This window comes from Mauremys reevesii, linkage group 11, assembly GCF_016161935.1.
Source record: "Mauremys reevesii isolate NIE-2019 linkage group 11, ASM1616193v1, whole genome shotgun sequence".
Taxonomy (NCBI): domain Eukaryota; kingdom Metazoa; phylum Chordata; order Testudines; family Geoemydidae; genus Mauremys; species Mauremys reevesii.
In genome coordinates, this window is record NC_052633.1 from 3,032,501 (window position 1) to 3,058,590 (window position 26,090).

General features: G+C 39.2%; 1 protein-coding gene across 13 annotated transcripts in view; it reads left to right on the plus strand.

Moving 5' to 3' along the window:
- AGAP1 (ArfGAP with GTPase domain, ankyrin repeat and PH domain 1) overlaps positions 1–26,090 on the plus strand; it is a 634,072-nt gene that overhangs the window by 348,785 nt on the left and 259,197 nt on the right. For all 13 annotated transcript variants that reach the window (XM_039494096.1, XM_039494097.1, XM_039494092.1 and 10 more), the window contains one exon: positions 4,895–4,987. In XM_039494096.1, coding sequence (XP_039350030.1) covers positions 4,895–4,987 — 93 coding nt within the window. The remainder of the gene's footprint in view (positions 1–4,894; positions 4,988–26,090) is intronic.

The window sequence follows — 26,090 nt, forward strand, 5'->3', positions numbered from 1 at the left end:
GAAAAAAAACCCTACTGATTTCAACTGTGGAAGCATCTAGTATATATTGAGAGAGAATTCTCAGCTGGTGTCTCTGCAAGGTGAATTATACATGGTACCAGAAAACTAAACTGTTCCATACTGGCTTAAAAATACAATATCTCAATTCATGTTTCTTCGTCACATTCTTTTAATTCTGGGAGACATCCTAATTATGTGTATTTTCTTCTGAAGCATCTGACATTGGCCACTGTAAGAGACAGGATAGTAGAGTAGGTGGAACATTAATCAGATCTAGTATGACAGTTCTTATGTTCCTGCATAAGTATTTAGGGAAATGTAAATAATTGAAGAATTTTCATGTGTTTAGTATTGTGGTTCCATTGTGGGCCATTTTTATAAGACAAATACAATTGTGGTTTTGTACTTAGCTTTAAAACTCTCTTCTGACAGGGTTATAAGAAACAGAGTTGATTTGTGTCCACACACAAATTCTTTTCTCATCACAGCCATGTGTCGGTCAAGTTCATACACCCACACCTACCTCACTGTGTTTGTGTCTGTGCCTTCTGGGAAAAAGTCCCATACTGCCTCATCAAGGGACACAGTGCCTGAGGAACATACACAGAGCACCACTCGTTGTGTGTAGGAAGGTGAACCCTGGCTGGGAGGAAGAAGAGACCAGACTGGTGCGCGTATGGCTAGGGGGTTGTTTAGAAAAACAGTGTGCTGAATTATTTATTAGAAGACACGTGCCAGCCTAGACATTTGGTGAGTGCAAAACACTGTTACCTGCCATGTTTACCGAGTATAAACCATACTGGACACACCTCATGTTTAGTACCAACCTGTTACACAATCTGTTTAAAATTGTTATACAGACAGGCCCTAGAACATCATACAAGTAGTTAAAATTATAATGGATTACTATCTAGATATTACAAAAGCATTTTAAAAAACGGTATCTGAAAGCTTGTCAGAAATTGTGTTCTGACCTTTTATAAAGTGGTCTGTTTTGATTTGTAAATTTAGATCTTGTGAATTATTAACTCCACTAGATGTCAGTGTCATCCTAGGAACTGAATGCAGGATAATAAATTTGAAAGTACTCACAGCTGAAAACGGTTACAGCTCCATTTAGAAAAGCCTGCCAGCTTGTTCTTGTTCTAAATATGAATAGGATACAGTGGGGATGGTTTATATGTAGTGGTGATATAGAAAACCAAGGGTGGCCTAAAACTGGAAGAGGCAGAAGAGATGCATAAATGCTTTTTTATGCCTTTCCTATCTTCAAGGAGAGAGTTATAAATGAACTGACTAAAAATCTATTTGCCAAAAAAACAGTATTTTAACGTTTTAAATGTTTTATTGGAAATATATATATATATTCTGTAGTCATAATAAACAAAGCCCTTAGTTTTCATTGATAACCCCCCTCTATTAACTATTAACTATTGATATTGAATAATACTTAACATTGTTTAATTACTGGCCCTGCATAAACCTTTATTTTGGAAGGAAAACCCCTCTTATAATCATGAAAGTTCATTGCTGTCCAGTAATAGGCAATTGGCATAAAAATGTGTATAAATAATCTTAAAAACAAGTTTTAGACACCTTTTAAAGTGATCTACTTGTGTGACACATGGAAGGTAATTTAATTATGTAGTACTGCATACTATAGTGTTTTACAATAACTTTGTGTAAAACCACGGATGCCTTGGAAATAATGCCAACTGTCTAGCCACTTGGAATAATATTATTGAGTGAATAGATAGCAAATACTTTTCCGTTAGTACTGTGGTGAGGAACAAGGATTCAGTTCTTACTGCAGTTTTGTAACATAAGAAACATAAGAAAATTCTGGTTTTTTTTGGTTGGGGGCAAGGGTTTAGTTGGATGAATCTTAATCATTGCAGTTTTACTAAACTTGACACAGGTTGTCAGCCATGATATGTTCTCCCCCTCCCCCCCCCCCCATATAGTTTTCAGTTAGCATTGGAGAGGAACCCTTCTACCAAATGGTTTTAAATGATAAATGGATCATGTGACCTCAGGCCTATTTGTGTTTAGAGTGAGGATGGGTTTGAAGAATTAAAAAAAATAGTCAAGGTACAGTATGGTATATGCAGCAACTGGTCTTCTCACATCTTCACTACACATCAACTTTCTATATCAGAGTTGTTGCAGTGTTTATTTTTTCCATTGGCAGCATAACAAATCAATAAATGCAGCATTTCTGCACGTGTCTTGTACCTTGTATTTACTATCAGTGGATGAAATTCATAGGTTGGTAGATCTCATATTAGGATTTAAGATGTGCATAAGTTTCCTGCCTAGGGTGTACTTCAACCTATATGACGAATAGGATAGTAATAGTAACTATTTCTCTGATTACAGACCTGATTTGAATGAGACTCCAGCCAATGATATGTCAGTAGAAGCATCTGATTTCTCATATGAACTTAACTATCAGTGATATCGTTATTCTATAATGTTACTGCACAATTTTAAGAGTGACTTTATAGTGATTCTAAATTAAAATTGATACCTCTGCATCACTGAAGTGGCACTTAAGGATTAGTACATGTAACCATTGTGCTACCTAGACCTCTTTCTCATTATTATTGATATTCTGGTAATACCCAGACTTCCCAATCAGGTTTGGATCTGCATTGTGGAAGGTGCTGTACACATGCATAATAAAACACTTCCTGCACCAAAGGAAGTATATTCTGAATAACTGATTGTGATAGGATCTTAAGTTTAGATATTAGGGTTCTACTGTAGTTCTGTCCAGGCTGTGTCTGATCCAAAGTAGCAATGGACTGCATAGAATGCCAGTGCAAGGTGGTGTGTGTTTGATCATTTATGTGGTGTTATATTTTTATACTCCCTTAATGAAATTTTAGTAGAACTACTGAGGAAACCGAACTATTAAACAGAGAGGATTCATTAGGAATGCTGCCACTGCATTGTCAACTTCTGTTTCTGTATACTGAAGCATATAAGTCGCATCACTGTTTAGGGATCTCAGTACCACATTGGCACAATTTCAGGAGTTAAAGAACCATTTCCAAATTGAAATCTGCATTTGTCTGAAAATGTTGTTTACCATGGTTTAAAATAATAGCGGCGTTTATTATAACTAGCTAATAGACTAGCAAAAAATCTATTATGTTTACTTTGTGCATTTGACAACACCTAGTGTACAGACACTGTCACTGCTTCCCCTTTATATTCAATTAATTACTTCCTTGCTGAAAAGACCTTTATAAAGATGTATGGGGGAGCAGAAAAACCATTGCATTTACATATATATATTTTTTAATCAGGACATAGTACTTAAAGCGTGCTCCATTAGAAACTGTTTTTCTTTTTTAAATTAGATAGATTTAAAATATATCTAGTTAATAATGTCCCTTTTAAAGGATAACTGGCTACCTTCCTCACCTTCCTGAAATCTATTTTAGGGAAGAGAAACAATGGTTAGTTATCCTGGAAATTGGATCTCATCAGTCCCATTTGTTTTGCTTTCTCTCAATTATTCTTTATTTAATTCCCTGGCATGTCTTTCACAACCCTGAACCACAGTAACTAGTGATAGGAGCCTGCTCGCACAGAGTCAGGAAAAGCACAGGTCCCCTGCTAGGTTAATGTGCTTAGTTGAATGCTGTTACTTGGAATCTTTCTCTGCTTTCCCTCTTTCCCCCTCAAGGCAAGTGCGTTGGGTGATCTTCCTTCCTTGTATCCCTTCACCGGCTGGCTAACCTAATATGGAAAATGAGTGTGATTCTAATCTACGCCCCTATTTTCAGTGTCTGTTCTGACATCTCTTTTTAACTGTATTGAAAATCCAAAGCAGCATCTTGCATCGCTCTGGTTTCCATTAGCTCTCCATTGTGGCGCTGGACACTACAAGTGTATTCATTTCATATATCATTGGCGATTTGAAACCCACATGAAAATGTTTCCCCATTTTCAATTTTATGTGAGTAATGTTCCCATTGGAAAGTAATGGAGTGAAGTTGTCACTTGTCAGCGCGGTTATTAAGGAGGATGACTCTCAGATCCTTCTCTCATAATAAAATAAATCTGTCAGAAAATCATTGTGCTTGTGCATCTCACACTGTAAAGAACAAGGATCTAGAGTACATCTTAAATTTCAGTGTGTTTATTTAATGGCCAGACAAAATTACACTGCAAATCCCCTGAAACAATTCATGAATAGGTGGAGCTCATATTTCATTTACAGAACATCATAATAAAGCAATTTACAGACTTTTTTTAACTCCTCTCTCTCTCTCTCTCTCCGCCCTCTCCCCCCCTCCACACTCCAGATTTTGCTTCTCAGTGCTCTTACGCTTTGCCAAAACAGATTGGATTTTTCCAGCATCGGCCACTAGGTTGACTTTGAAGTTACTATTTTCTAACCATTCAAAAGAAATAGGGGAAAAAATGAAACTTGATATAATCAAGAGTGCATCATAAAATCACACATCTGAGTAGTTAATAGCATTTTGAACCATTCAGACATTACTTAAATATATACATTTATATAGTAGGGTTTCTTAGTAGGAAGCTAGAACCCTCTTTCTTCCTTGGAGCTATTAGAGGTGGTTTCTGAAATGTGTTCTCCTGGCAGGCATTATTTTCCTATCTGACCTCTTGGTTTCCAGTAATTGAAATATGAGCACTTCAAAACTTAACAAATTTTCAAATGTGGGTTGAGGAGGAGGAAAGTATTGGGAAAATACCTTAGAAATAAAATAAACAAGGTTATGTGACTGTCACACCATTTTAAGATCTTTCTTTCATTTCAAAATATACATTCAAAACAATGGTTTCAACAGGGCATCCCCTCTGTGTCAACCGAAATGTTTAACAGAGTGTGAACTTTCATTTTGCTCTGCAGTCTCGGAAAGGGAGTGATCCAGACAAAGAGAAGAAAGTCCTGGAGAGCAGAACAGATAGCATTGGAAGTGGCCGTGCAATCCCAATTAAACAGGTATGCTGCTTTTTTGCTTTCCTATAGTTAGAGACACACCTCGGGTCTTAAACACTATGATGCTGGGCCTGTGTGCCAAGATTTGTTTGATGTGCTCTGGTGATGAATGTGGAAGTCACTCACTTGACATCAATTAGGAGAGGTTCCTGTGTGTATTAAAATAGGATCATTAGAATAAGAAGAGGGAAAATGTGACAACAGGCCTAATGAAGTGCAGTCTGCCGGCCTGCATATGGAGCATGTTTCTAGGCTGAGCTGGCTTCAAAGTCTGCCTTTGTAGAGAATGCTTTGATTGGGCCGTTTGCTGCCAGTCGACAGGGGTAAATCAGATTGCTGTACAAGAGCCCCTTGTGATAGCAGAAATAGCCTGATGTGGTCCTAATTTGCTGTTGCAGACGGACATCTGAACACTGTTTCAGGCTGGTTTGTAACAACGAGGCAATTAGTTGTGATAATCATAGCCGGTGTGTCAGCTGTGTGCTCTTGTTTGTAATTTGCTAATGAAGGAATTGTAACTTTGATTAGGTTCAGTTTCATTTAGACCTTATTATATAAGAGAACATTTACAGCTGTAATCTGTGGCCTTAATTAAACTTCCTCATTACACAACAGGACTTGAATTCAAGGATTTGTTTTGGCCTGTTTTTACTAGCCTAGATGCACTTTCATTAGCCCAGAAACTGGATGCTAAATTGTTACTGTGTGCACTGCTTCATAAGGGAAAGATTATATTGGAATCTGTAGTGCAGAATGGAATAATTGACTTGTTCAATATAATTTAATCTGAAAGCATGCAGCTGCGAGAGCTGAGCATTTGTGTGGGATAGCTTACAGTTTTGTTAGCACTAGTTGCAAGTTCTTTTCAAGTGTGGGTTGCCATTTTGTTAGTAGAAAAGGTGCCAAGTGAAAGACAAGAAGAGATTCTTTCCTTCACAGCTGCCACCAATTCTTCTTTTGTCACTTTCTACAGGTCAGTTTTCCCCCCTCCCTGCTTGGGCATTGACTCCTCTCCTCCCTGCATCATCTTACTGACAGGTCTACATTCTCCCGTTTTGCTTTTGAGCTCTACTTGTATCTGGCATTTTATTTTCTGTAAAGCAGTTTAAAATTTTTTTGTGGCACCTCAGGTAGTGAAATTGTGTGCTATTATCACTGTAGATTTTTAGTAGACAAATGTAATCAAGCACGTTGCTATTGTGTGATTCCAGCACACAAACTCTTTACATTTAGCACTGCAAGTAGTGGAGGAAATTCCAGAACTGGAGGAGGAATGGGGGTGAGAGAGAGAACTTTTTCTACCAACACTCCCTCCTCCCCCCCCCCCCCCCCGAAAAACATTTCTAGCACTTATGGTATTAGCCATGGTAGGCTCAGTAATATTTTTGAGTAGATACAGAGTTTTAAATTTCAGCACTATGTAGTGAAATGGGGCTGCTACTCTTAATGCAAGAGCAGAAATGGGGGAAACTGAGGAATATTGTTGATGCACATTGAGGCTATGGCTACACTTGCACTTCAAAGCGCTGCCGCGGCAGCGCTTTCAAGCACTAAGTGTAGTCAAAGCACCAGCGCTGGGAGAGCTCCAGCGCTGTCCGTACTCCACCTCCCTGTGGGGAATAACGTACAGCGCTGGGAGCTGCGCTCCCAGCACTGGGGCTTTGACCACACTGGCACTTTGCAGCGCCGCAATTTGCAGTGCTGGAGAGGGTGTGTTTTCACACCCTGCTGCAGCGCTGCAAATTTGCAAGTGTAGCCAAGACCTTATTCAAAATTGCAGGTGCCATTCTTTCTCGAGCTCAGTTACACTGAGTCAGAAGAATCTGAGCTAAAATGGACTCTTCAGAAGATATCCTAGGGTAATGCATATACAGAGCAAAAACATCTCTTGCAGCGATGTAATAAAATATCCACTGCATACAATAAACTGGACTTCTTTTTCACAGAACTCTTACCTCTTGGTCTGAAGACTCCAGTGGCTGATAATTATCTCACAGGGTGTTGAGAGGGGTGTCACTCCTCCCCTCCCTTCCCCCCCCCCCCCCGTCTTTGGGGAATGGATTTTCATTTATTAACCCTATTCATCATATATTTAAGTGTAAGCAACCAATTATCCAGTGGGTCATTAGTCAAAAGACTTTTCCTGTTCACCCTAGGATTGGGGAGCAAGGCGAAGTAAGATTGCACTGCTCTATCACAGCATTCACCATCAATGAGTTTCAGCTCTGCAAACTCTCAGTAGGAGCTTGAATTTGCAGAGGATTTGGCATGTGGCTTTTTTCCATTTTTTAGATAGTAATCTGCACTTAAGATCAGTAGGCCCATCAGGGGTTGCTATGGCCTGGTCTACACCGAAAACGTAAATTGACCGAGCTATATTGCTCAGGGCTGTGAAAAATGTCATGCGCTCTGCGACACAGGTCAACCTAACCTCGACTGCAGATGTAGCTATGTCGATGGAAGAATTCTTCCATCCGTCTAGCTCCCGTCTCTTGAGGGGGTGGATTTACTACAGTGCCGGAAAAAACCCTTCCGTCACTGTAGTAAGTGACTGTTGTACAGTGGTGTAGCTACAATGCTGCAACTGTGCCACTGTCGTACTTGTAGTGTAGACATAGCCTGAGTTACATACATTAGGGAGCATTAGGGAATAAATGGTTCTTTAGCCAAACAAGGGCACTTCATCAGCGTATGTATGAAAGCAGCTCACTTACCTATGCGACCCAGTGGAGATTGACATTTACAGACTAAAAGCAGCGAAGAGTCTTGTGGCACCTTATAGACTAACAGACGTTTTGGAGCATGAGCTTTCGTGGGTGAATACCCACTTCGTCGGACTAGTGAGTGCTTGGAGGAGCTTTGGCACCACTGACCCTTACCTTGTTCAGGGCATTAGTTGAATACTAAGTCCTTGGGTAGGTCTTTACTATAATTCTTTAGTTTTATCTAAAAAAGATAGCGAAGGGAATCTGAACCCCTCTGTTCCTTCTCTGGTTTTGAATAGATTGGCAATTGGCTGGCAGATTTTAATCTTTTTTTTTTTTCATTTTCCATAGGGGTTGCCTGATAAGTTTCTTTCTTCAGTTATTTTCCTTCATAAGATGTAAATAATCTGAGTCTGCTACTTAGTTTTTCATATTGGAAACATTAAGTATTGGAAACACTAGACATACAAACTGAAAATTTTTCAACAACCATTAAAATAAAGAGAGATTAATTTGAGGCTGTCAGTTTATTAAAAATGTAACACAATTTATTTAAAGCTAATTTGCTCCGTGTGCTTCGTTTTCAAAGCTTGTGTCAGTCATAAGTCGGAAAATATTATTCAGTGCTTGAATTCCTGAAGGTGGTGAATGATCTTGCTATTAAGTTCTCTTTAAGTCTTTTTAAAGTTATTCAGGTAACTACTCCCACATATTCATCCCGCCTCCCATACACTGAATACGGAAAAGATGCCTGAATATGGGATGTCTGTCGCACTTGCCTAATTGTTCAGTGTCGTTTTTCATCAGCACTGAATCCTTGATTACAGCTGCATCTAGGTAAATTGCCAACATGGCTGTATTGCTTCAGCCTTTACAGATTGCAGGCACTTGGAGGTAGCTCAGAAGCCGTGTTCGAAAATCTTGCCTGAGAAGTTTCACTCTTAAGTTTATTTTCCAGTTTCACGGTTGTGAAAGAGACAGGTAGAGACAACAAAGAGGGCTCTTAGATGTAAGAACTTGAGTAATACTTTGTGTTTACGTTTACATGCAGTGGTTAAAAAAAAAACCCAAAATAGCATTAGTTTATTTAAATGAAAAGGAAAGGGCAGGGAGGTAGAAAGATAAATCCATTTTACTTCAGGAATGCAGTACAGATGGCAATATTCATAACCTCTCTGTTGCAAGAATATCATCTTGTATTGTTAAAAAAAATTCTATTTCATCCCCATATTTTCCTGTATTTATCCTCCTATTAGCCCAATTGTGACCTTGCAATAGTGCCTCATACTAGAAGTTATTGTCCATCAGTGACTCCAGGTATGTTAAAGGTCCTGTGACTGCAGGACCATTCCCTAAACTGCTCTTGTGAGTAATGGCTTTGCCAGCTTTACGTGTGCACACACAGTCTTCCATTATGCCATTGGACCTTCTTTAAAAGCCTGTAGCCGTTATGCTTTTTTTCAGATCTGTTGTCAATGCTACTGTGTAGGTTCTTATATGGCAGTCATCACTGTAATAATGTGCAGATGTGCTAGCAAGCCAGTGCTTTAGGAGCAAAGTAGAAAATAGCCTTTCCTCCAGGAGTCTAGTCTCGTCATCACTGGCGAGAAGGGGGAGAATTTCATGGTGGTGTTTGTGCAGTAGTACTTACTTGCAAATAAAAAAAAAACTTTGCTATAGAATTATGGTTGAAATTATGTTACAATGGATTCTGACTCCCCCGTCTCCCCAACCCCCAGCAAAAGATTGCATTCTACACCATGTAAAGAAAGTTCAAATGTTGAAGGGATGGGATAATGGATCCATCTGGTTCCCCCATTTCTCCTAGATGGTCCTTCATCACTCATTACGTCTGAATTATATAGTTACCCAGCCTTGGTGTTGCTCCCTAAAATCTGGAGGGGGGGAGAAATATGCATTTTCTAGGAAATTAGAAATGGATCCCATGAGTAAAAAATAGGGTTTTATCCTCTCTGGTTTTAGAGGGCAACGTTAAGGTTGGGTGGACAGTGTTAATCAGGTGTGTGAATCAGTGAGTGAAGAATTCCATGTCAGGGAGGAACAGACAGGATCTGTTCATGTTCAGATGTTCTAACCTTTTTAAGGTCTAGTTTTTTTGTCTAGAAAATGTAATCTCTTTTTGGATGTTAGACTGCAGGGAAATCCACTCTCAACCTTGATTCTTCTCTAAGGCCAGGTCTACACTGGGAACGCTTTGCTGGTGTAACTATGCTAATATGCTGTATAGGTAAAACACTCCAATGGGGGACAGTATATACCAGCAAAACTGTGCTTTTGCTGCCAGAGCTTATGCCACCACTTCGCTAGCAAAACAAACTGGTATAACTGCATGTATACAAAGCCTTTTGCAGGCACAGCAATGTCAGTCAAACCACATCCCTGACCTACATAGTTACGCTGGCAAACATATGTAGTGTAGAACTGGCTTAAGCTTTTTGTGGGTTTCCCAGTCCTTTAAATGAGCAACATATATACGTGTGGTTGGGTACGAGCTCCACAGGAGTGACATCTTGCTCTGACCAATCTTCTGAATAAGGAGGGGGGAAATATAAGGAGAGGGAAAACCCTGAATGTTGCAGGTTGCCACTTAAGGTGCATTATGTTGTGCAGAACGGGGGGAGGGATAGCTTAGTGGTTTGAGCATTGGCCTGCTAAACCCAGGGTAGTGAGTTCAATCCTTGAGAGGGCCACTTAGGGATCTTGGGCAAAATCAGTGTTTGGTCCTGCTAGTGAAGGCAGGGGGCTGGACTTGATGACCTTTCAAGGTCCCTTCCAGTTCTAGGAGATAGGATATCTCCAATTATTATTATTATTATAACATATCTCCACTCCAGTCTAAATTGCAGAGATTGAGAATCAGGGCTTGCTTCAGCCTTCTCCAAAAAAACTCCAGCTTGCCACAGCTGGCTTCAGCCAGGGAGAAAGCAACCAGCCCTTCATCTATTAAATTTTTTTAAAGCAGTTTGTCATAATTTTTCCAGTTCTTCCTTGCTTTCTAACCTGATGGGCTGGATGTTCCTATGGCTACTTTTTATAACTCGGAGCTTAGGTAAGCCCTTTTTTGCTTATCCTCTGTGGGGTATCCCAAATTGTTTTGATACTTTTATAATGTATCTTCATTACTTCTCCAGTGATACTAAAAAAAAAAAAAAAAAAAAAAAAAATCACAAGTGCCAACAAAATAAAACAGCCATTTTGGAATGTTTAGCTAGAGCCATTTTGAAGCTTTTGTGAATAACCTCCCCACCCCAAAAATTAACCAATAGTGAACTTCATGTAACTTTTCAAAACACTATAATTTGAAAACTTCTCTGCTGATTTTTACTCTAGTATGAAATATAGCGTGTGAAATTTCAGGAAGGTCAGTTTCTTTTCAGGAATTTAGGGGAGCTGAAAATCAGGTTTAAGATGGGAAGCTAGCTTCAAGCTTCACTGGAGAGTAGCATTAGCCCTGTTAGCTGGCCCGAATAGCTCTGTGTTCCACGATTTTCCATTAAAAACAAAGAAAGAAACAAAATTATGCTAAAAGAATAAGATTGCACAGTTAATACCTCAAAAATCAAGAATTAAAAAAAGATGCACTTGAATTTCACTCTTCCCCCTCAGTGTGTGTGCATGATGATGCATGCTTTAATTACATGAACACGTACTATTTCTCAGATACAAGAATAGATTCTTCCTGCAACCTTAGATATACATGTGTAGCATCTTGTAATACTGTATTTCAAGCTGTATGCCAGTCAAGCAGAGTTCAGGGAAATTATTTCTATAAAAGCCAGAAAAAATTTCAGCCAAAAAGTTGAAATTTCTGGAAGATTATGAACAACTAAGAAATAGGAGCTTAAAATGGAAAGACTTAAGAAACTTTACTATAGCTTTTACTGGCTTTGCTGTTGTTATAAGGTTAAGATAAATGGTTAATGCAAGATGAAATAGGAAAAATAAGCCCGTCTACTCTCTGTTGAAAAACATTTGAGAATTAAGTTTTGTTTCCTGCAGAGAGAGTGAATTTTCTAAAAACTCAAGCCATTTTATCAGTCAAGCCATTTTATTTATTTATTTATTTATTATTCATATGCTCCCTACTAAGCTTCTCTAGTTGGAGTGTTTTGGGAAGGTTCATTTTGTTTATTTTTGTGGTCTTGCTAGACCTCCATTAGTAGGACATATTCAAATAAAAAAAAATCACAACAAGAAAAATAAAAGCAAGAAGCTCAGCTCAGCGGTGAGTGGGCTTGTCATGTATTAATTTTTCATTGCTGTGGAGAATTGTACATACATAATCACTTGATTGCAGTGGGAGTTAGCGAGCTCCTATGGTGTCATTTGCATAAATCTTGTTAAGTCAATGGCAGTTAATGAAGTACAAATGAGCCTGGAGAAGGTGACATGCAAATCGTGGGTGGCAGATGGGAGGTCTGTTTTTGGGATGGCAGCTGTGTGCTCTTTCTTTTTTCTTTTTTTTTTCTCCCCTCTCTAGATTTGAATGTAAATAAATACATAAGAGCTAGCCTGGCTTTCTGGTTTCATAGATTCTTACGTTTATCATTTGCACTTAATCACAGATGCTCATATTATTGTATAACTGAACTATATAACCTTGACTCTGCTTTTACCCAAAATGAGAAGGCCGGGGCTTTGTTGGAAATACCTTTTGACATGACACTTGAGCCGTTTGGTCACACTTGCCAATATGATATTTTTGCCCCACAATTAAGGTTTAAAAAAATTCCTGATGCATTTCCTAGAATAACAAATGCCAAATTTTATTTCAATGTAAAGATTTCTGGTGACACTAAAAATGACACCAGTCACATTTATGGAAAAGCTGTTTTGAGGTAGTGAAAGAAGGATGGCAATATCTATGCTGTCCCAAGATTAAAAGATGACCTGTGAAGGGGAGGTACCAGAATCCAGTAATTTTTATCAATCTGTAGAGCCATTTTAGGGGAGACTGTTGGTTCTTCACCATCTAAAACCTAAGTACTAGAAGGTTTTCAGGCAATGTACTGATTTCTTCCTCTAGAAATTTGGGACATTCAACACATATTGGAAAGATTATTGGAATTTGGTACTTTGCCAGCATAGCTCGTCTCATTTTAAGAAAACATAACAAAATAATATGCACTTTAAATATTTGTCTATGCCAAGATCAATGGATCTTTGTTAGTGAGTGACATGAAGTAACTGCATTGGTTAAACAGTCACATCTGTTAAAGACTAATTCATATTTTTGGAAGTGTGCATTATCGCCTCTGAAATAGTGGGTCTCAACAAATTTGAACATGTAATTTCTGAATCCGACTTCAGTCAGGAAAAATATAGCATTAGAGCTGGTGGAAAATTCTGTCCTCCCCCTCCCCCCCCCCCCCCCCAACAGAAAATGCTGTTTCAACAAACGAAACTTTTATTGAAAAAGTTTTTACTTGGACTGAACTTTTTGTTCTTTGATTAAACAAATAGTTTTGAAACTTGTAAAAAAAAGTTGTTTTATTGTGAAAACACTCTAACTTGCTTTTTTTCTCACTAGCAAAAGCAGGAGAAAGGCAGAAAGTATTTTATGTTGTTTCTTTCCCCATCCCCAAAAAAGTTGTGAATTTTTTTTGTCAAAAAAACTCCAAATGAATACCACCATTGAATTTTTTTCATTTCTTGTGAAATACTTTTGCAAAATATTCTCTCTTCCACCAGCGCTATATGGAATACTTGCATATTTGGGATGTTCATTCTAGGAACAGCCATTGGGTTGTCTGTCGTTTGAATCTATGACTAGACACATGAAAACAGAGAAGTAAAATAAAAATGACTAGTGACTAGGGAAAAACAGATCTGGTTTTAAAATGCAGACAAAGTCAAAATCAGTTTTTTATTTTAGTTGTTTGCCTGCTTTTTAAATTACAAATATCAGATCTTTTCTATGCTGCTCTTACTGGAAGACTCTACGGAGAACTCGTGGGACTGCTTTTCTGCTCCACGCCTCATTCCTTCCCACTCTTTGTGTGTCTGGTTTATTTAGATTGTAAATTTTTCATGGCAAGAATTCTCTCGGACATACGTTCACACAGTGCCTGTCACAGTGGTGCCCAAAACTCCTTGTTTTGGGGCACTGCTGTAATTACAAACTGAAATGGAACTGTTTATATGGAAATAAATTGGTATACAATACAGTCCGTTTAAAACTTGGCTTTCTGTTTTCTGTGACAAGTAGAGAAAGTCTCTGTTAAAAATTCAAACAGCCCAGCTCCTTCAGTTGTGGTCAGAGCCCACATTCCATTTCAGCAGTGTGCTCTTCTGAGAGAAAGAAGGCTTGATATTACTGTTATTTCTAAAGGATGGGGGGGCGGAACAGGGAAAAAACCTTTAAAACATTTTACAAGGTGGAAACAAACAACTGTTCAGGCTTTAGTATACCGCAAAGAAGACAAAAGCATAAACACGATTCTTTTTTTCCCCCCTTTGCTTAAATGTGAAGGAAACATGTGAGAGCTGATCCCTGCAACCTGCTGTAGCCTGCTGACCTCAGCTGGCTGGTGCCTTAGAGGAACATGAGGTGGTGCATTGTGTGGTGCTTATTAAATAAAGAAAACAATAATAGATGTTTTGAGAAGGATCCACATAAAGATCAATACCATACACTGATGATTGGCCTGCTCTTTGGCAGGGTGCTCCTCTTCTGAGGAAACCACAGTAGAGACCAATCTGAAGACAGCTGCTAGAAAGGGGATGGGTGGACTGAAACAGGGGAAGGGAAATCTGTTGCTTTTTTGTTTCACTGGCTCTCAGTGACCAGCCACTTGTTTAACATTAAAAAACAATTTCTTACAATTTTCTGTACAGATCCATACATGGTTTCAGTTCCTCCTTTTTTTCTATCTTCTGATAAAATACAGTGCAGTGTAGGCCAAAAAGAACCTTTCCAGTAAAGGACACACAATGGGGTTTTTTAATCTTTATCACTAAGGTTACGGAGATCATGAAATCCATGATTTTTTGTGACCTCTGCAACTTCAGCCCCGGACAGAGGAGCTCAGGCTGTTAGCCCCGGGTGGCAGAGCTCAGGCTTCCATGATTTATTGTTTATTGCCCATCTGTGGCTAACTCTTAGCCTACTTATCATTGAACATATTCCTAAATATATTTTTGACGTGCTAACCAACTGGAGATTATAGTTAAGAGGAGATTCAATAATTTAGGTCTTCAAGGAATTTTCCTGTGTTAGTGCAAAAGCTGTCAGGATTTTGGTCAGGATTTTGTTGGCTTTACTGTGAGCTCAGAATTCAAATAAATGCATATAACCATTCCCAGAAAAACGCCTGAATTTACCGCATTAGCTAGAATTTGTTCTCATCTAGACCATTAAATCTTTGTTTGTGCCTGACTCGTGCAATTATTTTTGTATGGTCTTCGTGAATTTCCAGCCTTTAAACTTCAAGGTTGTCCAGTCTAGGGCATTACATCCTACTGTCTTGCTCCAAGCGGTGGGACCATATGATACCCATTCTTTGGCATCTTCACTGCTTTTCTATATTCACCTTTGTATCTGACTCAAAACTGCCTTTTTGAATTTTCACAACTTTTAAAGGACTTCCCCTTATTTCTCTGACCTCATGTCTACCTACTCTCCTGCAACTCGCAGCTTCTCTCTCTCCCCTTTCTTCAGCGTCCTACAATTATGGGTCACTTAGTCTTCTGCTGCCTTATCTGCAGTGGTTTCTTTCCTCATCCTAGCTAATTTTCCTTTTTAGCCTGTGTTTGTTTGACTCTTGCTGGTGAGTTTTCTGTGCGATACTTTATGGCACTATATACCAACTAAATGTCTAGTGCTGAATAATAAACTAATTTTTTTAATCTGACCCTTCCACTGAACCAAGTAGTATCGCTGTTGTATCATCTGAAATACATTTTCCCGTATAAAGTATTTAGGCCTCTGTAGACAACTGTTTCAACATTTCAACAAGGTTCAGTGGAAATATCTTTGAAATAGGTTTTGAAATGAGAACCGGAGCTACACATAGTCAGTCAAACTGATTTCATTAGTTCTCTTCACTAGGAAAGGAGCACTGTAGTGCTTCAGGCAATTGTCAGACCTGAAACCCACTATCACCATAAATAACAAATGTTCTTATAGCAGGTTTCATGGATGTAAGTGCTTATATCAAACCTATGGAAAAAGAAACCAAACAGGCAACCATCTTAGCAGTAACTGTTGCGGTTTAATTCATTCAGTTTGACAAGGTGAAGGAGTTGGTATTGCAGGAGTGAAATTGATTCATGATGCTACCAGAAAGAGTAAGCACGTTAAAGGGTTTGTTGTTGTGAATGTCAAAGTTTAACCAACTATTTTCCCTATTATGTATGTAATATAAAATCAGACTAACAAAATATAACTTGACTTCTTAATGCCAAAAACTATTGTATTTGCTCAAAAACATAACTAAAATCTAACAGATTTGCTGAGTGACCTATCAAACTCAACTCTAGGTATCTCCCCAATCTCAAATGCATGTACCGTCGCACAATTTCTCTGTTCCTCTGAGCAAGCAGTGTATGAAATACGTACGGAGATCATGTTCTGAAGTTCTTAGGGCTACATTGTTCACCTTCACCCACAACATTTCTGTCCTGTTGCTCTTGATTGCTCTTGTCTAACTACAGTATATTTGAAATCTATTTTTCGAGGAATATAGTCAGCTCATTTGCCTCTACTTCCTCCGGCAGAGGAAGTGTAAATCGTAAATATTTGCCTCCTTTCTGAGTCTCCACATTTTGTGTTTTTCATCACTTTGCCTTTTATTAAGGCTGACAGTGTAGTGGAAATGTTTGTTTCCTTCTTGCTTATCGGTAAATGGATCCCCTCGCTTATGACTTTTGCCCCCTACCTTTGAAGCAGCACTCAGCTTTGAGCTCTCATCAAAACTGCTGTTGCAGAAAGTATACCTTTTTATGGCTGCTGTTGATCTCATTCAGGACATCTTTCAAGGTTGAGGTTTTGTCCTTCTGTTTGCACCAGAGACATTGCTTCTAACACCTAAAGAAGAGGGCAACTGAGGCCTTATTGGTTGCTTTAGTTAAATAATTCTAGGTTAGGTTTTTCCATCCTTCAGGCATGCTTTCTCTGTGTGCTATTGTTAGGTCATATTTGTATATCATGGGGAGTCATTTGTGAACTGTTTAAAATCTCCAAAATTTGAAAACAAAGGCCAACAGATATGGTATGTCTACAGAACTCTCAATGTCCCCATGATCTAATATAGAATTTTATACCTTTCTCAATGCATTTCTACAATGGGGAAGAATTCCTTATGGGACAATGTCCTCAACTGAGAAAAGAAGAAAAAGATATCAACATTTACACCTCAAGAAAATGAGGTCTCAGAATGAGGAATCTTCTTCTTTACACCACACAGACGTCCAGGAAAATACTGCCTAAATGAATGGATGTGTCACAGGGATTTAGGTGCCAGGTTTGAAAAATTAAAGCACAACAATGAAAATGATCAGATTTCAAAAGATACCATAAAGCAAAATATTTGAACCCGTATCAGAAGGCAAACGAAAGTGGAGTTAAGCATAATGCCTTTGAAATGAGTGGAATCTCTAACTGAAAAATTTCAAGCCCTTTAAATGTTGATTCAGCATTAGAATTTCAATATTGTATGTGGCTATCTCTCATCCCTGTCTGATCAGCTGTGCACACAATACAACTAAAGTTTTTTTTGGTTTTGTTTTGTGTTTTTTTCATCATCAGATTGACTCTAATTTTTGCCATTTAAGTTGTCCAGGAATGAGTGTGTCCTTGCAGACCTCATTATATACTATGTACTTTGAAAGTGATTGTGTAAGGCATTATTTCTACACACACACTCTTTTGTATATTACTGCTGTTAATTCAAGTAAAACAGACTTCACCAGGTATTGGTAGGCAGATTAAATACTGAGATTGATTTGCAGACACCAGCATTAAAAATGGACTATCCACAATAAGTGAGAGGTTGCAAAGAATATGCAAATAAATTACTAAAAGAATTGAGTAGTGCTGTGTAGCTTGAAATCTTGTCTCTGTCACCAACAGAAGTTGGTTCAGTAAAATATTACTTCTCCGACCTTGTCTCTGTAATGTCCGAATTTAATAATCCTAGGTTGAATTATAAAAGATAAGTGTTTCTATCAGACTGTAAAACCAGCTTTTCTCTTATCGCTAACTCTGTCTTTGAAAAGTGAAGAAGCTACAACAATCAAACCATCAGTTGATTAGCTGTGTACTCCGTGGAAGGGACACCGGAGACTTCAGTCTAAACTGAAGCCTGGGCCTTTGCTTTCACTGTAAGCAAAGGATTGACTCAGATTCCCTTAACTGAGACTTCTTCCCTTCCAGGAAAAAAGTAATGGAAACTGTTCCCTGCTAGCTTCCTTGGCAACTGGTGTGCCCTAGCATGATGATCTGTGGGACTGGCTCACAAACTTTCACATGATAGAGCCAGTAAATGGTACCAAGGATGTGAGTCCATCAGTAAAAATGCTAAAATATAAAGAGAAAAAGCAATGGAATCAAAAAGTAAACAGATAGCAATTACAAGCAGATTTCACAACTGATCCTGAAGAGAGAGAACAACTCTAGGATTATTAGGTAGTAATCCTAAAAAAAGTAGTGTCTATGAAGAACAAATCCATGTTGCCATCTTGTATTCATCAACTGTAGGGAAGACAAACTCCCAATTTTTAGACTGGGGCTTAAGGCTTTTGGTGGTGGGGGGAGGAATCCCAAGGCTTTCTACTTTACTTACAAGATGGGTGAAGTGAGACCGACAGCTACAACAACACTGCATAGGGGGCTTTCTCTGGTACACCTCACTAATTATCTGACCCATTGACAAGTACTAATTATATGTCCTTTCAACTGCCTAGAGAGGTAGGGAGGTGTTAATACTCCCATTTTATAGAGAGGTACCAAGGAACAGAGAGATTAAGGCCCAAGCTACACTTAAAATGTTACATTTCACACCCTCTGAGAAATGTAGTTAAACTGACCTAATCTACAGTGTAGACACCGCAAGGTGAATGGACAAATTCTTCTGTCACTCAAGTTACCTCTTCTTGGAAGGATGGCTTAACTAAAGCAATGGGAAAACCCCTTCCATTGCTGTAGCTGTGCCCTTGTAGGGTCTCTAGTGTAGACATAGCCTTAGTGACTTGCCTGAAGCCACCCAGGAAGCCTGTGGCAGAGCAAATAATAGAACCCTAATCTTTGGAGTCACAGTCTGATCCATAAGGATCTTCTTCCTTCTCTTTCTAAATAACCTATCTGGGCACTGACTGCAGATAATAAGATGAAGGTAGCGGGTGTCTTTATAGTTCTTGATGACATTAGCTTGTAATTGTTTGTTAATATTGATATTACATGCATTTTACTGAACACTTTTTGCAACATGGCTGAATTTTACATGGAAGCAGAAATTTTCCTCTTTGTGTCATGTGTACCTCTGAACTGACTTGAGAATGCATCCAGTTCCTTCCGTGAGTGTGTGAAACCGGTTATAAACAGTGCAACACAGAGCACTTGATTTGCATTATGTTAAACCGCCAGTGAATGTTCCTTAAACAGAATTTACTAATTCTTTTTAGGTTAGCCTGTTTTACGTAATTGTGCAGGCAGCTGATTTTGAATGCCCGCATGAGGGACCCTAAAATACTGCATTCTGGACTGATGTTATGGTGAGGGTGTTATTTTCCCAGGGCCCTTTCATTTATTTTTAATCTACAACACAGGCTAGCAAACTTTCTCCCCCACTCATCTCGTGCTGCAGAATCCCATGCCACTTTCTAAACTGAGCCCTGCTTCAAGAAATGTAACTGCTGTGGATGTCCATTGGTGTCACATTCTAGCTTGCACATTTTTGAGCCCTGAATCACATACTAAAGTTGTCATCGCCTCCTTTGTTTCCCACTGTCCATATTACTTATTTTTACTGCACTTCTCCTGTTCTCCTTTCTGCTGCAAATTCCTCTCCCACTACTAAGAGCCTTGATCCCTATATGTAATTAAACTAAGAATGCACTTGTTTTTCCTGGCCCCATCCACAGAAATTATTCATATAAAAAAAATCTAACCTCTGCCACTGCTGCTTCCAAGTTGATTACCGCTCTTCCACACTGACTTTGATCACTTCACAACTGGTGTGGTCAGTGAGAATTGCAGCAGTGTCTGACTGAAGCTATCCAGCAAACCCAAAAGGAAGGAACCAGTCAAGCTGGACACGTTGCCCTAGCAAGCAAGAGAGTTGAGCCAACATTTTTCATGAAAGCATCTAAGAAATTGTTCTTTGCTCAGAATTCATATCTGTAGTGAATAGCTCTTTCCAAAACTCAATAATAATGAGGCTAACAAAGAGATAGTGTTTCTATTTGTGTATCTCTGATTTGAGGTGTGGCGTCTTGATTAGCACTTTGATCTAACCTTTCTTCCTTCCCAGCACACAATAATGCATTCCAAAATATGCTTGTAGAAATACAAATACCCTTCATACCCAAATATTCGTAATGCTGAAATCTTCTATGTAATTCTTCTGTAATTGTTTATAATCATAGCACCCGCAATTTGCTATGTTTTTAATTAGTTGATTACTAGTTATAAAATGTTCCATACTCACTGTGGTTCTGTACATTGTTAACTACCAGTATAATTAAATATTTCGGAGCACTTGGCTACAGTTCCATTGAACTGTGAAGAAATAATATTATATAGCCAATCAAAAAGAGATACTTGTAAACTCATTTAAAGCGTCAGTGTGTGTTAGGACTATCATGGTGATGCTTATTGCAAGAGAAATTAAAGATACAGTTTTGTGCTAAGAGGCAATACGGAAATTAGTTCCTGAATTAGTTGTTAATTGATTTGGTAATTCCCTCGGGTCTGCATGCTCTTTTTTCTCCGTTTTTTGTTGTTGCATTCAGTTAACAGTGACTATTCCCAGAACACTCAAAATATTTTTTCCAATTAGATCAACTGTGCCCTTACATCAGAGGAGTGATTGTAGCTATGTGTACCTGCTTAGAATAATGCTAAATTGGAGAGTGAAGGCTATTTTTGTGTGTTCTTAATGTTTTCACATTTTGTATCAAGAAACCCAGTACTCCTAAGTATTTGCACTGATATCCTATGCAAAAATATATTCCAGATCTTGGTTTTAATGGAACCTCATGTTCAACAGGAAGCTTCCTTTAAGTTAGTTCTTTGTGATTCTAAGTAGTGGAACAAATACTATGAACTAGATAGATAGATAGATAGATAGATAGGTAGCTCTGTTGTTGTTTCTCCAGTTTAGAAGAAATAACCCAGCAAAACTGCCAAATATGGAAAAAGTAAATGTTTCTGTGAGATACAGAATTGTAAGACTATTTGGGACCTTTTGTTCTGGTTGTCATCTTAGATAGATTGCATGCAAAGGGCTGCATTCAACCATCAAGTTTCTGATCTGCTACTTTTTAGTCTTTCCCATTCTCCTGTCGTTGAACATTTTGCAGTGAACTGGAATTGTGAATGGGCAGAGTCCATCTCAACGGAGCACACAGGCCAGTGTTAGTTCCAAATTTGCCCTTTTTCTGGGATTGGGGTTTAGTTTTGTCACTCAAAGAATAACCCAGCATAAAGCCTCAAACAGTCGTATGAAAGAGAGTCATTGCGGCCTTACTCTGCAAGACCTATGTCCACACCTACAGGGGAACTGAGTTGGCACCAATCTCTCCAACTTGTTTTCTCAGGCTAAGGGAGCTGCACTCCTCTTATACAGAAGTTGAGGATCCATATGCATTAGATGTGTTTAGAAATTGAGGGATACTCGTAGGTAAGGTTTGTGGCTTCCATAAGGCCTCTTCAAAACAACACTGTTTCACACTTCTTGACTCAGACTGCTGCTTTAAAGGCAGACTTTATCATCATTGAAGGGTACTTAATCATCACAACTGACTTGTGTTGGACCAATCCTGAGCTTGCCAGGGACCTATGTCCCCCCTGAGGTACGTGCTGTTAGCACTCCAGAATTGGTGGATGTCTGGTGGTTGATTATCCCCATTGGCATACCTTCGTTGCCCCAGTCCACAATTTCCACTCAGTATAGATCTGTTAAAAACTGCCAATCCTGTTAATATTGCAGTCAGTGCTAACATTTGCACTGTTGGTATCTCTGATGGTGGACATCAGTGTGGATGAATATTTGCCCTCAGTAGATAATGTTTTAGTATATCACTTCTCCTGTATCCCCTGTTCTCCTGCTACCTAAAGAGAAGCTTAAACTCAACATCCCTTTTCTAGATAGCTCTGTAAGGGTCTCTGAAGACCTAAGTTCTTGGCAAAACTATTTCATTCTAATCCAAGGAAAAGAGAGTTTAGATGAAGAAACTCTTTGGATAGCTAGAACAGCTAAACAGGAATACACATTCGATCCAGGGGGAACACATTTAATCCAGGGGGAACAATCCAGAACCTGGAAACGCTGTTGTAAATGCTGATTTACTGGTAGACTTCTACCAACACCTACCTGAAAACACTTGTCTTCCTGGTAATAGCCATGTTTAAGAGGCTCTAGAAAGGGTGTTTTCTATCTCTCATACTGCAGACTGCCGTTATCTCTATTGCTAAAAGCCAGAAAGGGTCTAGACTAATGTGCCTATTACTGCCCATTGCCGTCAATCAGTACTGACTATAAGATACTGACAAAATATTTTCTCCAAACTACTATTCACTACAATCAAGTTTGCTTAATTAAAGATAGATATGGGACTAGTACAGAGGTGGGTAAACTACAGCCCGGGGGCCACATCTGGCCCTTCAGACATTTTAATCCTGCCCTCGAGCTCCAGCTGGGGAGCGGAGTCCAGAGCAGGGGGCTTGCCCCGCTCTGCGCATGATGGGGCTCTGTGTGGCTCCCGGAAGCAGCGACATGTCCCCCCTCCGACTCGTACGCATAGAGGCAGCCAGGGGATTCTTCACATTACTCCCGCAGCTCCCATTGGCCAACACCCAGGAGCTGGAGGGAGGACATTCTGCTACTTCCTGGAGTTGCTTGAGGTAAGCATAGCCTGGAGCCTGCACCCTGACGCCCTTCTGCGCCCCTACCCCAGCCTTGATCCCCCTCCTGCCAAATGAACCCCTCGGTCTCAGCCCAGAACACCCTCCTGCACCTCCAACCCCTCATCCTCAGAACCCACACCCCAGCCGAATCCCTTGCTCCTTCCCACACCCCAACCTCCAATTTCTTGAGCATTCATGGCCCGACATACTATTTCCATACCCAGATGTGGCCCTAGTAAGTTGCAGCAATCAGCAAACCGAAACACAGGTATGAGGCTAGTAACTTGCAAAAATCGGCAAACACCTAATGTACATCTTTCAAGACTCCAGATGGTGGCCTCTATGATGTTTATGTGTGGAATGTGGGTCGTTTAAGTCATAATGTAATCTGTGAGGGTCCTGCATTGTGTTTGAGATTTCTCCTTGAGGTGACTTGCTGATAAGTTAACTGTTCATTTCTCTGTTTTCTGTTTGTGTTGGTGAAGGTACGTATAAGTTAACAACTTCAGCTGTCTTTAAAAAGTAGCTTCTTGTTTAATGAGTTTTGTTAGTTTTGAACTGGTTTAGTGTGTAGGCTTCCTTTAGAAAATGTTATTCCACTTGTCAATAGGATACAATCTTGGAAAATGCATTGAAGGATAGCATCATATCGTTTAAGGGGAAAAATTAAGAAAAAACCACTAAGAATCTGACAATGTGTGAGGAAAACCCTAAATGATTCTATTTTCTTAGTATCTGTCAAATATTTTAAAATTCAGGTAAATGTCATAAGAATTCATATAGCCTTATGACCAACAGAAAAACTGAGCGTTTTTCCTCTTCCCAAATTTAACAATTTAAACGTTTCTTTCTCTTTAAAGCAGGTAGGAAAGAATCACTGAATTGCAACTGGTAGCTAATGTTTCTTGGTTGGCAAAGCAAGTGTGAGAATAGCTCACATGCATCACCAGATTTCCAGGGGAAATAATCAGGGCTCTGCTTGGGAGTAGAATATTGATGAGATCAGGCAGTGCTTCCAGAGTCAGGGGAGAGACATGGGAAGTATGGAGACTAGATGTGGGGAGATTAAGAGTATAAGGAGGATGCTGTCAGGGTCTACAGGCATACCTAGAAATGGGGGGTTAACCTTGGTGATATTAAAAATAATCACTAATCACTGGTTAATAACACAGTTGCTGCTCCTCAGGGTTGGTTAACTTGCTTTCCAAGACCGCATAAGGTCTCTTAGAACAAGGGGAAAACAAGCAGATAACTCAGCCTCTGGGGTGTTGAGGATTTGGGCTACTGCAGTCTGGGTTTTTCTCCAGCTCTCAGGGAGATTCCAGCAGAGGCTGCCTGTTGTCCCGTCCCTCCACTCCTGGTGCTACCAGACTGGCTTCCTGAAAACCGACTGTTTGTTATCCCCTTCATAAGGCACCATCCCCAGCTTGAATCTGCAGTAAAAGAATGAAACAGTCCCTCCAATGAGAGCAGACACTTAGGAGACTTTTCACCTGCTTAGGAATGATCTAATTCTTCATCATTCCAACACAGGACAAAGTCAACATACCCCAGCAAAGGGGGCAGAGGATGCAATGGAAAAAGATGTGAGATTGTTTTGGGGAAGAAGTGGGGGAGGTGATTGAAAGCAATGAAGACCACAACAAATATAACACAAAAATTCTGATTTTTCAGTGGTAAAGTGTTGTAACAAATCATGGCGGCATCTCAAAGTGTGACATACAGACATTGACAGGCATGAGGTCAATAAGATGGTCCTCATGGCATCCCAAGGCTGAGATCTGATCTTCCAGGCAAAAGTCGGTGACTAATACAGCCGTAAGAGGGTATTTCTTGAATTGTTTTCTCCACGTTGCACCTAGAAAATGCTTACAAGGGATATTCTTTTTATTTCGGCCATCTGTGTGTACCCAGATAATTAAAAAGAGCCACAGAATCACTCAGTAGCTTATTGAGTGGGTGAGATTTATAAATGGTGATTGGTAATAATTGATGAGATCTGTAGAGGCTTCATAGTGGTGTGCCCTTTTTTAAGAGAATTGTTATAAAGGATGTAGTATAGCAAACTCCTCAGGATTGAGATTTTCTGTCTTAAAGTTGTGTATCATGTATTGCCTCTGTATGTGGAAGTTCATTCAAACAATCAGTATAAGATACACCATGGTGTCCTGCAAAAGTTCCATGGTTTCAGGGACACCTTTTGGGAGAGAGAGAATGTATAATACATTAAAATTCTGGGAGGCAGAATCTTTTCATTGTGTGGTATAGGTGGGAAATTAGAATGGAGATACGTGACATATGTAAGATTAAGTAGAATGGTGATGACTGTTAGCAAGTCAAATTGCCTGATAGAGTTTGGTTGACACAATGATTATTAATGTGTTGTAAAGATGTTTTGGGGATTCGCCGTATTTGTATGGGTGCCAACAAAATGTTGACAGTTGCATTGTGGTTAATAAATTCATTTAGATTTATAAGCATTGTTTACAGAACCTGTTCGCCTGCTGAAACTCTAACAGCATCTGTTCCTTCGTACTAATTAACTGCTAATTACGAATGAGCTTTGTGTGTTTGTCAGTATAACTGGCTCATGCATTTTGTAAGGAACATTAACAAATTGATTTACATAGTGGTAAAGCAATCAAAAGAGTAAACTGAACAGCAAGCATTTAAAGCCCTTTAGCCTAATTTTTGAATGAAGCAAACTTTTGACATTACAAATATTTCCATAAATGTTCTGCTACCTTGAATTCTGTGGCAATAGTAGATCATCAGAATTGGTGTTTGAGGGCGCACCATACTATAAAATTGGAGCAGATCAATGTGTGAGGAGAGGAGTGTACAGGGTGCAAGTAACAATGGCATATTAAAAGAAGCTAAAGGAGGAGGGAGAAGTGCTGGAAAAAACATTCACACAGTTTATACTGTGCTGAATGACTCCCTTGTAGCAGGTCTTCTAAAAAAGTAGCTGTGTGAGAGTTAAAATCTCTTCCACTGAAATATTTTTCTTTATGGTACAAAAGTAAAGGTTTTGGCCTGTTCTTACTCTGGCATTCATTTAAAACCTCTCATCCTTATTCTCCAAAAACTTCCAACTACACTAATTAGCACTACATGTATAAAGCTGCCTTAGCAGATGTGCCAGATGTTGACACTTAAAATAAGTCTTCAGAGTTTAAAGGGAAGGATCCAGCAATGCAGTTTTTGAAAGTAATTTTAAGGTTATTTTACACAAGTTAGTTTGTTAGAGATGAAGCTGTAAATACTGACCATTCTACTTGGGACAGCTGAAGACAAAGGCTCCAGCATTCTA